The 12,376-nt window shown below is 45.6% G+C and overlaps 1 protein-coding gene across 1 annotated transcript; it reads right to left on the bottom strand.

Moving 5' to 3' along the window:
* Positions 1–1,664: 1,664 nt before the first annotated feature.
* On the bottom strand, positions 1,665–9,259 carry GPX7 (glutathione peroxidase 7). The gene is made up of 4 exons (XM_074334723.1): positions 9,189–9,259; positions 8,455–9,026; positions 4,079–4,340; positions 1,665–2,641 (listed from the first exon to the last, which is right to left on the bottom strand). Exons 2-4 carry the CDS (start codon positions 8,587–8,589, stop codon positions 2,478–2,480), a joined length of 561 nt encoding a protein of 186 aa, XP_074190824.1. The 5' UTR covers positions 8,590–9,026; positions 9,189–9,259; the 3' UTR covers positions 1,665–2,477.
* Positions 9,260–12,376: the final 3,117 nt, after the last annotated feature.

Below are 12,376 nucleotides of genomic sequence, written 5' to 3'. Positions count from 1 at the left end.
AAGTTTATAAAGCCTGTAGGAATGAATGTCTAACTAGGACTGTAAAATCCTCAGCTGGACTCTAAACTTCTGGGGAAAACTGTTTGCTTGTCTTTGGTTTCCAGATAGGATTTCCAGCACCAGGGATGGCATGAACCTGGTGCTCAAAATGCTTACCATCTAATTACATTTAATCTGCTAAGGACCAGGCACTGTACTGAGGAGAGACGAGAGGGCAGTTGCTTAAACAATGAGAACAGAGTGTGGTGAGTGAGCGAATGAGTGGTGTGTGACAGGAAAGGTTTAGGGGGTTTGTGAAGACTGGGTGTAAGGGAGAGCAGGTGTATCAGGGAGAAACAATGAGTTTAGTTCTGAATGTATTGAATTGAGGGGTCCTTAGACATGCCCAGTAGGCAGGTTGACATGAGTCCAAGGTAGAGATTTGAGTCCAAGGCACAGATGGTGGTGAAAACCATGAGAACAAAAAATGATAAAGCTGAAAAATAATGTATGGAGTGAGAAAAGGGGTCAGCCTGAAACCTCAGGGAAGAACATGAAAGAAGTGGACAGAGGAGGAAGAGACATCAACAGATACTGAGAAGGAAGAAGCACTGAGATAGAGAGGGAGAAAACCAAGAGGAGACATTGGCATGAAAGGGAAGAGAATGTGTCAAGGAGAGGAGTGCAGTCAGCAATGTGAGATGTGGCTGAGAGGCCAAGCAGGATGAAGTCGGAGAGGTATCCATTGAGAATGTGGTTCCAAAATGTCCATCACAAACATTTCTGTGACAGCTGGGTTTCATTGTGTATGTGTGTATGCACACGAGCATGTGCAGAGCTAGAGCTTGGAGCAGGATGTGTAAGGGCAGGCTGGAGGCCAGCACAGAGTGGCTTGTGGTCAGCTCACAGAGAGCTTTCATTTACTCTGGGCAGCTTTTGAGAAGGACCATTAAGGGAGACTGTGAGAACTGTAAGCACAGTTCAACCCTTTTGTTGTCAAGTGGGAAAATTGAGGACAAAAGACGGGAACAATTTGCTTAGTCTGAGAGTCAGGAACACAGCCAGAACTTGAATCTGAGTTTCCTTCTTCTACAAGGTTGACCTTGGGAGAAGTAGACATGAAATTCTCATTGGCCAATGAATTATCAATCAGTGACTTTTCCCATTACTTCAGTTTTTAGCTGCCTCTTTTTTATATTTATATAAAAATGAAATACATATTTTACATACAAAATTCAAAATTACAGAAATACTTAACAAAGAATGTGAATGATTCCTGTTACCTCACGCTACCCCCTCAGCCCCCACACACACCACCCACACACACAGACAGCCACCATTAACAGTTTGGTCTATATTCTGTCCCCTCTCTCTCCCTCTCACTTCACATTGTAAATTTTTAATAAAAATGTTATACTTTATACTGGATTTGTTTCTGTGTGTGCATGTGTTCATTCTGTTTTACAAGTTGTCTTTGGTTCACTTTTGGACAACTTTCTATGGTAGCATATAGAAATCTAATTCATTCATTTTAATAACTATATTAGTGTATCATTTGGATTTGTACCATAATTTATTACCAGACCATACTGAGAGGCACAATTTTCACTCTTAGGAACAGTGTACATACATATTATTGCACATATATATTTGCATAGTTGAGGAGTCTTCTAGAAAGAGAAATGATAGATCAAAGTGTATGAACATTTTATTTTAAAAGCTTTTATCAAATCATGCTCCAAAAATTTGTGCCAGTTTATTGTCCCACTAACAGTCTTTTGGTCAATGAATTCTTATTGGGCAGTAATGATTGGGTTGATTTTAAAAGGCTTGGACGTCTGTACCAAATTACTAACAATGTTTTCCTCCAGGGAGTGAGAGTATAGAAAATGAGGGGGATACTTTCATTTTATTATGTCATCCTATATTATCTTACAATGCATTTGCATTATTTTGTAATTAAAAAATAATTTAGAGGAAAACAACAACAAATACATGTTTTGCCTGGATTCTCATTGGCTAGAAATTCACGTTGGGTGCAAGTTTTTATTGATCACAAGTACATTTTTGGTTTATATGCAAAAAACATTTATTGAATGCCTCTTATTGAGCTGGAACTGCCCTGGGCACATTCATAGATCCTTCATCCTAGTCCTCACAACAGCCCTGTGAGGTAGGAATTAGCCCTGTTTTACAGAGTTCCTAATAGATGATCATTGCTTGATATACTTCTATTTGCCACATGTTTTCATGGGCTAGAGGTTCTTCTTGGCTGGTGATTCATTAGTCAAGTGTTCTCATTGGCCAGGAGTATAGGTTGTTCTAAGATTCAAATCATCAAAATACTAAAATTTTCCCCCCACAGGAGTGATGGGGTACGTGGGATAAGAATGGAGGAAGGAGAATCAATTGTTTCTCCCTTTGAAGCACCATTGAGTTTGTTTTGGTCACCCATGGAAGATGGGGGGAAGGGGACCATGGGAGAGGAGGGAAAGTGGTTATAAGTCTTCTCGCTTCTTCAGGATGAGCTTCCTCACAAGTGCTGTGATATGGGGCCTGATCTCCTCCACCGACACGGTTGGGTCCCAAGCTCCTGCCACCTTTCCATCTGGGGCCACTAGGTACTTCCAGAAGTTCCAGGTGGGTTCCTTCCCAGAAGTTTCTAGAGAAAAAGGAAGGAGAGCAAAGTGTGCTTCCCTGTTTACCCTCTCCTAGAATTCCACTATCAGTGTCCATTCATCCCTTGAAGAAGTGGTTCTATTAGTTAGAATTAACTGGAGAGTTTTTCAAATCCTCATGTCCAGTCCACACCACTTATATCAGAATCTCTGTGGGTAAGACTCAGGCACCTGTATTTTTGAAAAGATCTCTAGATTCCAGTATGGCGCCAAGGTTGAAAACTACTGCTCTAGGATTCTGTTAAGTGCTTGATAAAGCAGTATGAGAGTTTCCTTTATTAATGACCTCAAACTACTGAATAGTCTACACCTTATTCTCTAATGAAACCTTAATGGTTTCCAGATGTTAGTCTATGGACTGGATGCATCTGAAACGTGGTGGTGGTGAGGGATGCTTAAAATAAACAGATTCTTGGGCCCTGCTTCAGTAGGTCTTAGGTTAAAGGCATTTTTAAGAGCTCCCCAGGAGCTTCTAAAGCAAGGCCAGGTTTGATCTATAACTATGGGAACTGGGAAGGAACTAATAAAAAAACAGGGAGAAAAAAACAAATATTAGGATTGACCTACAGAGCAAAATTCCCATCTGTTTCAGTAAGGTAACTTTTGTTTGCTACACTGTTGTTTCTTACTCCTCCAGGTGAATGGGTTGGTGGGGGGCAATGAGGGATATGAAGGCAACCAGAAGCATGGAGTGGGAGAAGGCAAAAACAGAGCCCCCGAAAGAGAAAAGGAGGAAAGAGGACCATAATGACAAGTGTGGTTCATGACTCCATTTTGTGGTTCTGAGGCTTCTGGGGCTAGAGAAAGGATCTCTTTCTGAAATATTGAGATGTGGTATTTGAGCTCAGGTTTCCCTCCTGTGGCCTACAGACTCTGCCTCTGACTTACTGTGTTTCCCCGAAAACAAGACCGGGTCTTACATTAAGGTTTGCTCCAAAAGACGCATTAGGGCTTATGTTCAGGGGATGTCCTCCTGAAAAATCATGCTAGGGCTTCTTTTCCGGTTAGGTCTTATTTTCGGGGACACACGGTAGGACAGGAGATGCCTCTCAGCCTTCTCCAAACACGTGGCATTCCCTGTCTGCCCCTTGGTCTCTCCATCCTAAATTCCTAAGCACAACTCATTCACACTGACTAAAATCTGAGGGCCCAGTCTCCTTCTAGGAGCCCCTGCATATGAAATCAGGATTCCAGTGATGTCTGCAAGAGTGACGCTGAGGGAGAAATGAAAGGCAACAGGTGGACTTATTCTGAGGCAGGAATACCCCTCAACTCATTGTCAAAGATTACTGCTGGAACAGACCATCAACCCGCCTGCCAGGGTCTGGAAAGGGCCCCAGGTCACCCAGCCAGCCAGTGCTGCCCAGGGAACCACGACCTCAGCGAGCTGAGGGAAGGGGAGGGAAAGGATCAGAACTCACGGGTCAGGTACTTGAAGGCAGGGTGGGCACCAGTACCGGTGACTGCAACCTTGCTAAACATGGGGAAAGAGACACTATAGGTACGGCGGGCAAAGCTCTCAATCTCCTTGTTGCTGTCGGGCTCCTGTTGGCCAAACTGATTGCAGGGGAAAGCAAGCACGTTGAAGTGGTGGGGCCCCAAGTCCCGCTGTAGCTGCTGCAGGGCTCGGTAGTGCTGGTCTGTGAAGCCACACTCACTGGCCACATTAACCACCAGGGACACCTGAATGGCAAAAACAAAACATACACAACCCAGTGAAAAGGCATGCACTTGTGCATTCCCTGACAAGCCCACATGTGATCCCCCCCACAACAATTAATGCTCTCTCATGCATATAAGAACACAATATACACATATGTAAATGTGAGTACAATGCTCTCACATATACACAAACACTTGCACACAGGAACAAATGAAATCAAACATGCAGGGGCTTACAGATATGTGTGCATGCACATAATATTCATGAGAATAAGCACACAATAGTCACAGACAGGTGAGCATGTGCCCCATGATTCAAAGATGCATGAGCATACATCACACATGCCCATAAACACACACAACACATTCACGGTGAGAGACACACACCAGGGAGCTCACATCAGGAGGAGATGTGCAGGAATGGAAAGGCCCACCTGGATTCAGTTTCTGGCTCAGTCACCTATCACTCTACACTGTAGTTGCTTGTATACGTGTCAGTCTCCCTTCTAGAATGTGAACCCACTGAAGGCAGAAGCTATATCCACTTCATCCCAGGACCTCACATATGGAAAAGTCTCAAAAAGTGCCTCCTGAAGAATAAGTAAGTGTACACACATACACGATCACCTGTTTGAGTACATAGACGGATATGGGTTTTCTTTCTTTTGTTGTTCTTTTTTTTATTTTTATTTTTTTAAATTTATTGGGGTGATAATTGTTACTAAAATTACATAGATTTCAGGTGTACGATTCTGTATTACATCATCTATAAATCCCATTGTGTGTTCACCACCCGGGTTTTCTTGATAAAAGGACCTGAAGGACCCCAGGGCAATCCCTTTTTTGTCCCTTTCCCTCCAGCAAACAAATACTACTTTTTTCAATCACTAGACTCACCCTTAAATTTATCTCCTTATAATAAATTTATGTATAAGTTTATTTATTGCCGTTAGGTGATAAAAATGAAGCTGGCTGATGGAACTTGATTATAATACTGTAATTAGAATTTGGCACCAATGCTATGTTTTTAGCTTCTAGTTAATATATTATTAAAGGATTTTAAATCTCACCCTGTGTCTGGGCAGCCTGCCCTATCTCTCTGGTCACTTTTTTTTAGAAGAGCCAGGATTACACCAGCTGGTTCCATAAAAAGGGCCACCTCCCAGGGGCAGCCTGGGGCACTAGACATGCACACACACAAACTGCTCAGGCTAGATAGGGTTTCTTAATCTCAGAACTATTGATATTTTGGGCTGGATAATTCTTTGTTGTGAGGGGGCTAGTCTGTTCATTGTAGGATGTTTACAGCAGCATCCCTGGCCTTTACACACTAGATTCCTAGTCTTGACAATAAAAAATGTCTCCACACATTGCTAAATATCCCCAAGGGAGCAAAATTACCCCCATTTGAGAACCACTGGGCTGGATGATGAGAGCCACTGAGCTGTAACTCCCTCACCCTGCCTCCACCAGCTGAGGAAGGACCCATTCCTTGGGGCCCCAGGCAGTTAGAACAACCTCCCCCATTTGCACCAGCATATACCATGTTCTGCCTGTGGTGGTGAGAAACTGGGATGCTTTAACTCCCTTCCCTACTCAGGGATCTTCCTCTTTCTTCTCTGCCGGACCCCTGGCCAATAAGAGCGTTAAAAATTGCTTGTTTTTAACTTGCATCTTGTGTGTCTGCCCACTCTATTGAAAGGAAGAAAATCCTACTTCTAGTTCTATGCCTGAAACGAAAAAGCTTATCCTTAAGGTGACCAAAACAGACATACATAGTTAATTTACACACACACACACACACACACACACACACACACACACACACGCACAGACTCATGTGTATATAGAACCAAGCAAGCAAACAGAGCATTCACATACACACTACACTCAGGCCTATACATTGCAGGCAAGCACATTCCCAAGTGGTCACTCATTCATCCATACTCAACCCTGGTCTAAATGACTGACTATCTTCCTAGTCAGCCTGAGGGCATAAATTATACAGTCTTGCTTATGGCTATATTGCTAGGACTGGACCCAGTTCCAAGCATGTAGGGGGAGCCAGTAAAATTTTTTTCAATTAAAAAAAATTATGATGAAATATACATAATAAGCCAGTAACTATGTGTAGGTGAATGGAATGACCATATTGCTCAAGTCGCAGACCTACGTTGGGTTAACTCACAGCATCATTTGCAGCTTCTCTGTACTGACTATTCCTGGTTTCCCTCTAAACCTGCGATTAAGGGCATGGGCTCTAGAGCTGGGCTGCCTGAGTTCAAATTCTAATTCTACCACTTAGTAGCTGTGTGACATTCTTTTCTTAATTTAAAAAAAAAAAATTCTTTCTGATTGATTTCTTGGCCTCTTGCTCCCATGCATTTACCAATGACCTGGAGTTTTTAATCATTCAGATTTCTGGAATTACTTCTCTGGGTCATTTTTCTCCAGGATTTCTGTTCCGCATATCCTAGATGTCTTATTATTTCTGAAAGCAAATGGACTTTGTTCTATCCTTGTTATGGCACTTATTAATACTGGGAATTACCTTGTTCATTTTTCTGTTCCTTGTGTATTGTCCCTCTCCTCTCCACCTCATGTAAGCTCTGTTAAAGTGGAAACTTGTCTGTTTTGTTCACCACTGTATCCCCAGGGCTGACCTAGTCCTTAGTATACAGTAGGTACTCAATAACAAATAATGAATTAATGAGTAGCAGAGCTGGTCAAGTGCTAAACCTGGGGCTCTCTGGCCAGCTGCACTAGGGGGAAGGGGAAGCCTGAATGGGAATGGACCCTACTTTTATTGGCTCTTTGCTCTGTGTTCTTGATGCCGCTTCTGCTGGGGCCCACCAAACACAGGTACAGAGCACTCTACCAAGTGTTTCCGAACTGTCATCCCATTTGAAACTCACAAGTGAAACTCACAATTGAGGGTCCATCAGGACAAGGATTACTGCTCCCAGGACTCCCAGCATAATTGAGAATTGAAAGACTTAGAGTACTTCCTTCACTAAAGATGGCCTTGCACCTGGGAGAAGAGTGCTGACAGCCATTTCTGTGTGGTTCATCAAAACTGGACTCTGGCCTACCTGCCCATTAAAGACCAACTCCTCACCCTTCCTACCACGGCCTCACTTGAGAAGTGGACTTGGAAGGCTCTTCATTACCCACAGTGCAACATCCAGGCCTCTGGATGTGGTGTGCCAGGCTCCTCTTGGTGCCTCCCTTCCCTCTTGAGCCTCGTCTTCCACCACGCTCAGCTTCATGCGCTATACTCTTCCAAGCACACTGCTTGAAGTGCTCACCCCCATGCCCACCCCTCCACCATGCTTCTTGCTGTTTGCTTCTTGCTGAGCCTTGGCACGGACAGTTCTCTGCCTGGAATGTTCTTCTTTGTCTTGCTAAAACTCACTCTTGTTTCAAAGACTCATCCTGCACACTTCCTCTCTGAAGAACTCTCTGAGCTGAGATGCCCTCTTGGTAAAGAGGTAGCAGTTAGCTTGGATGGCTCATATCTCAGCCTGAGCTGCCATCACAGGAGTCTGCGATGGGTGGGTGGTTCTCCAGGTTCTGTGCTCTCTGTGTGACCCTGTATAAAACACCTTCCCTCTCTGGACCTTAGGGTCCTCCCTAGAGGGTGGTCTGTGTAAGGTCCCCGTGCACTCCCTCTGCACTGCACATTCATTTCCACAATGTTCTCACTGGATTCAGTATCAGCAACTCCCCCTCGTCCAGATGCAGAAACTGGGGATGGGAAAGACAAAGGCCGCAGGATGCTAGGGTTACTTTTTCCACCCGTGCCTGACAAAAGCTGGGCCCTCGGCGTCCAGCCTCTGGGAGAGGTCCGGACCCGCTGCCCGAAATCGTCGGGTGGGAAATCGGCGCCGGCTGCGAGGGTTTCGGGTTTCGCCGCGCACCAGAACCGTGCCACGTAGTCGCAGGACAGACCCGGAGCAGGATCTAGCGGTGCCGCGAGACCCCGGAGAATGCCCGGGTGGGGGCGGGGAGACAGGGCAGTATCGCCGGGCGGCAGGAGCCCCCTCGGAGCCACACCCAGCAGGGTCCAGGGCCACGGGGCGCCCCCATCAGGCCCTGCAGGAGTGGCGCCAAGGCCCGGTGGGTGGACACTCACCGAACCCCGGTACTTCTCCAGCGACACCAACTTGCCCCGGATGTTGACCGCCTTGAAGTCGTAGAAGTCTTGCTCTCGCTGTGCGCAGGCCGTGGCCGACAGGAACAGCCACGCCGCCACCAGTGCAGCCACCATGACTTGCTCCCGAGGTGGCCGCGTTGCGAGGGCAAAGACGAGGCGGAGGGGACCCGGCGTGGGGGGCGGGAGGAGGCGGCTCCGGCGCCACCCGGCCCGCGAAGCTGGACGCGCCCCATTCTCTTTCTCCTGGGAGGTGGAGCGCCAGGCTCTGGACCTCAGTTTCCCCGTCTTTACTGCGGGAGTGTTGGACTCTGTGTCCCTTCCCGGACCCAGTAGCCGAGGTTCCAGGATTCTGACCTCTAACACCGGAATTCAGTTTAGTGAGACACCCTTTCGTCCCAGGATGCAGCGACTTCGTAGGGAAAGAAGGTGAAAATCTGGATCCGAGGACGCAGTTTCCTAATTAGCGCAGTAGCCTTAGGCGGGTCACACCACCTCTCCTGGCCTCACTTTTTTCATCTGGTCAGTAGGGCTAGCCACCCGTCTTGCCACACCTAGGCAGGCAGTATAGCATGGGAGTAATAAAAAAAATGGATGTGAAACACTTTGTTAGTGGAATGATGCCTACAGACTTTAGCTAAATGAATGAAGGTTTCCTGAAAGGAATGGCATCAAGAAGGGGAAGAGAAGAGGAGGACATGTGGCAGATCGCGTACCTGGGATGCAGATTCGGAGATGGAGATTGCAGTGCACGATGTTTATGAGGCAGCACCCTGGGGATCAACACCTGTGAAAGAGAGAGGAGGGAACAGGAGTGGGCAGAAGTCCAGAGCTCCAGGTGGGCCCAAGGACAGTGTTGGCTAACCTCATAGGGACTCTGGAGCTAGAATGGCCCATCAGAGTTGTCCCCAAATAAGCTGAATTGGCCAGGGCTTTATAAACCTGCCTTCACCAGTCATTGGAGCCATCTGGGAAGAGGTGTGACAGGAGCCAAGATAGCCCTGTTCCTGGAGAGGCTGACAGTTAAAAGCTTTCCACTGACAGCACTGGTGTCCTAAGTCTTCAGTGGGATCTGGGCAGCACATCATAATGTTTCCTACACTCATAAAGCCTCTACTGAGCCCTACTAAACATGATGTTGGGTGCTGACATATAATACTGGTTCTCCAGGAGCTCACAGGTTGCTATGTGAGAAGCCAGGTAAAGTAGGGATTCTGTGAAATGTGGTAAGGGCTAAGTACTCCTACCTACAGTCATTCAACAAATGCTTCTTGAGCATCTATTCAATGTATGCCAGGTTATGCTCTAGGTGCCTCTTAAGCAGTGAGGAACAAGACAGTGTTGTCCCAACCCAAGGGGAGACAGGTATTAAAAATTTCATAAATAGCTCTAAAATTACTATTGTGGTAAGTACCAGATAAACTAGCCTTGGGGATGGGGGGCAGGGTACAAAAAGGGCTTTCTAGAATAGGGAAGGTTTGAGCTGAGCAGTAGAAATTAGCCAGGGTGAAGGAGGAAGTAAGTACAGAAGTCCTGAGGGAGAGAGAAACATGGTGCAGTAAGGAACATAGAAGGCTTGAGTTCAGCTGGAGTAGAGAACAAAGGGTGTGAGGAGAAGGTGTAGAAGCAGGCAGGGGTGAGATCACACAATCTGATAGGCCACAGTAAAGATGGTCTTTAAGATAAGAAAAGAAGTTTCGTTCTTTTTTAAAGCTGGAGAGTAGCAGTGAGTCCTATGTTGTAGAAAGATCCCTCTGGCTGTTCTGTAGAAAGTAGATAGGAAGGAACAAGAGCAGATGTGCTCCAGATGCTGGAGTAGAGAAAAGTCTGGGGTTCTGAGGCCCAGAGGCAGTTGCTAACCTACCAGTCAGGAAAAGCCTCCTGGAGGTGGTAACACCAGAGTCACGTCTTTTTTTTTTTTTTTTTTTTTCAGTGTCAGGTGTACAAAACAATGTAATAATTAGACATTTACAGCCCTCACAAAGTGATAACCCCCCACCCCAATCTACTACCTGTCTAACATTGTATATAGCTGTTACAATTCCAATGACTATGTTCCCTAGGCTGTACTCCACATCCTGTGAGACCAGAGTCATGTCTTGAGAGAGGAATGGGAATTCTTCATTTTGGGAAGGGGGCATGGCAAATATGTCAGCAGTGTCTGTGAAGGCACAGAGCCCAAGAAAAGTGCTTGAATGTTTGGGGTGAGAAGAGGTACAGGGTAGATGAGGTTGGAGGGGTCCCCAGGGACCAGATGGAGAAGGGTCTTGAGTACCAAGCCAAGAAGCTTGGATTTTACTCTCTAGGCTATGGCAAGCAAAGGTTTTGAAACTGGGCACAAGATCATACAGTTAATAAGACTCAAATACGGCCTCCAGATTCAGAACATGGGAACTTTCTGCACTACTAAGGGGGCATCTCTCCTCAGGAACAGACAGTATTATCAGGAGAGGTGGAAAACAGGAGAAAGCATGCTTTGGCAATGGCCAAGGCAGAAATAAAGTGCCCCTGCCCTTCCTACTCCTTACCCCCTCTCTGTGGGATCCTTGAACTTTTGATGGGTCCTGTAATATTAAATGGTCACCTCTTCTTTGCTTTGTCCCTGTGAAGCTATTGGTCTCCCTTCCTGCCATTTCTCTCTCTCTTTCACTCAGCCTTTCCTTACAATGTCCCAATAACCAGGGGTTTTCAAATTCTGCTCCACACAACTTGGAGTTTTGCAAGCTTGGCTGAGCTATCCTGTTAAAATCCAGATAGGTAGGCATTACTACTAAGCAGGGGGAAAAAAAGTGGTGAAATGTTTCTCACTTGTAAATTTCTCTCCTGGGCCCTTCAGCTCTTCCCTTATTCATGCTTCAGAACCCAGCTCAGATGTCATCCCCCTCTGCTACTCTACTTAATCACTCCCTCCTCTCTGTTGCCTTTATACCTTGTATGTACATTTTCCTGTTAGTGGGCTGGTGGGAATATTGTGTAGTTGTCTGTTTCCATGGCCACCATACGGTGAGCTCCCTGGAGGCAGGCAGGATGGTATATGAATCGTCTTTGTGTACCCCTCGCACCCACTGGCGACTCAGTAAATATTCATTTTTCTTAAACCATCTGGCAACTTTTATTACTTGTCTATGCTAGAGTCTGATAGGAGATGCTGTTAATTTTAGCCAACAGTGTGTATTTTGTCATTTTATTTTCAGTCCACTGTGCATTTTTGGTGTTTCTGAAAGAGCACAGCTATTCCCATTTGGTCCATCTACACAAGTGGGAGACCTGCAGGCACAGACAAATGCACACACAGATCTCAGCTGAGCACCTGGAAGGGTAGAGGACTCACTTCTGGATCTCCTGCACTTCTCTTTTCTGTGATAAGCTCAAAGCTTTTTATGGGTATTTAGAATACTCATTAATGTTTTATTCATTCAACAAATTGTCGAGCACATACTATGTATACTATAAGACACTATTTTAAGGTCGAGGACTATGTAGTTAATAAGACAGACAAAAAAGACAAACAAAAAATTCTTGAACCTATATCCTAGTAGTGGGGGGAAGGATAATAATTAAAATTTATAGTATGAACCATATAGTACATAAGATGGTGATAAGCAGGGGGGAGGGATAGAGAATGTGGTTGTGAGGTGGGGAGGGATTGCACTTTAATGCAAATGATCAGGAAGCCTCACTGAGAAAGTGGCATTTGAGCAAAGACTGAAAGAAAGAGAGCAAACAATGGGGAAAACTGGAAGAACAACATTCCAAGTAGAGGAAACAGCATGTACAAAGGCCCTGAGGCAAAAGCATGCAGGATGTGTTCGGAGAACAGCCAAGAGGCTAGTGTGGATGGAGTGGAGTGAGGGGAAGAGTAGCAAGGGATGAAGTCAGAAGTCTAATCGGATGTGCAGGCAGA

This window comes from Rhinolophus sinicus, linkage group LG06 (genome assembly GCF_036562045.2).
Source record: "Rhinolophus sinicus isolate RSC01 linkage group LG06, ASM3656204v1, whole genome shotgun sequence".
Lineage (NCBI taxonomy): Eukaryota > Metazoa > Chordata > Mammalia > Chiroptera > Rhinolophidae > Rhinolophus > Rhinolophus sinicus.
Note: the sequence above shows the minus strand (reverse complement) of the source record. Positions and strands in the feature narration are given on the sequence as shown.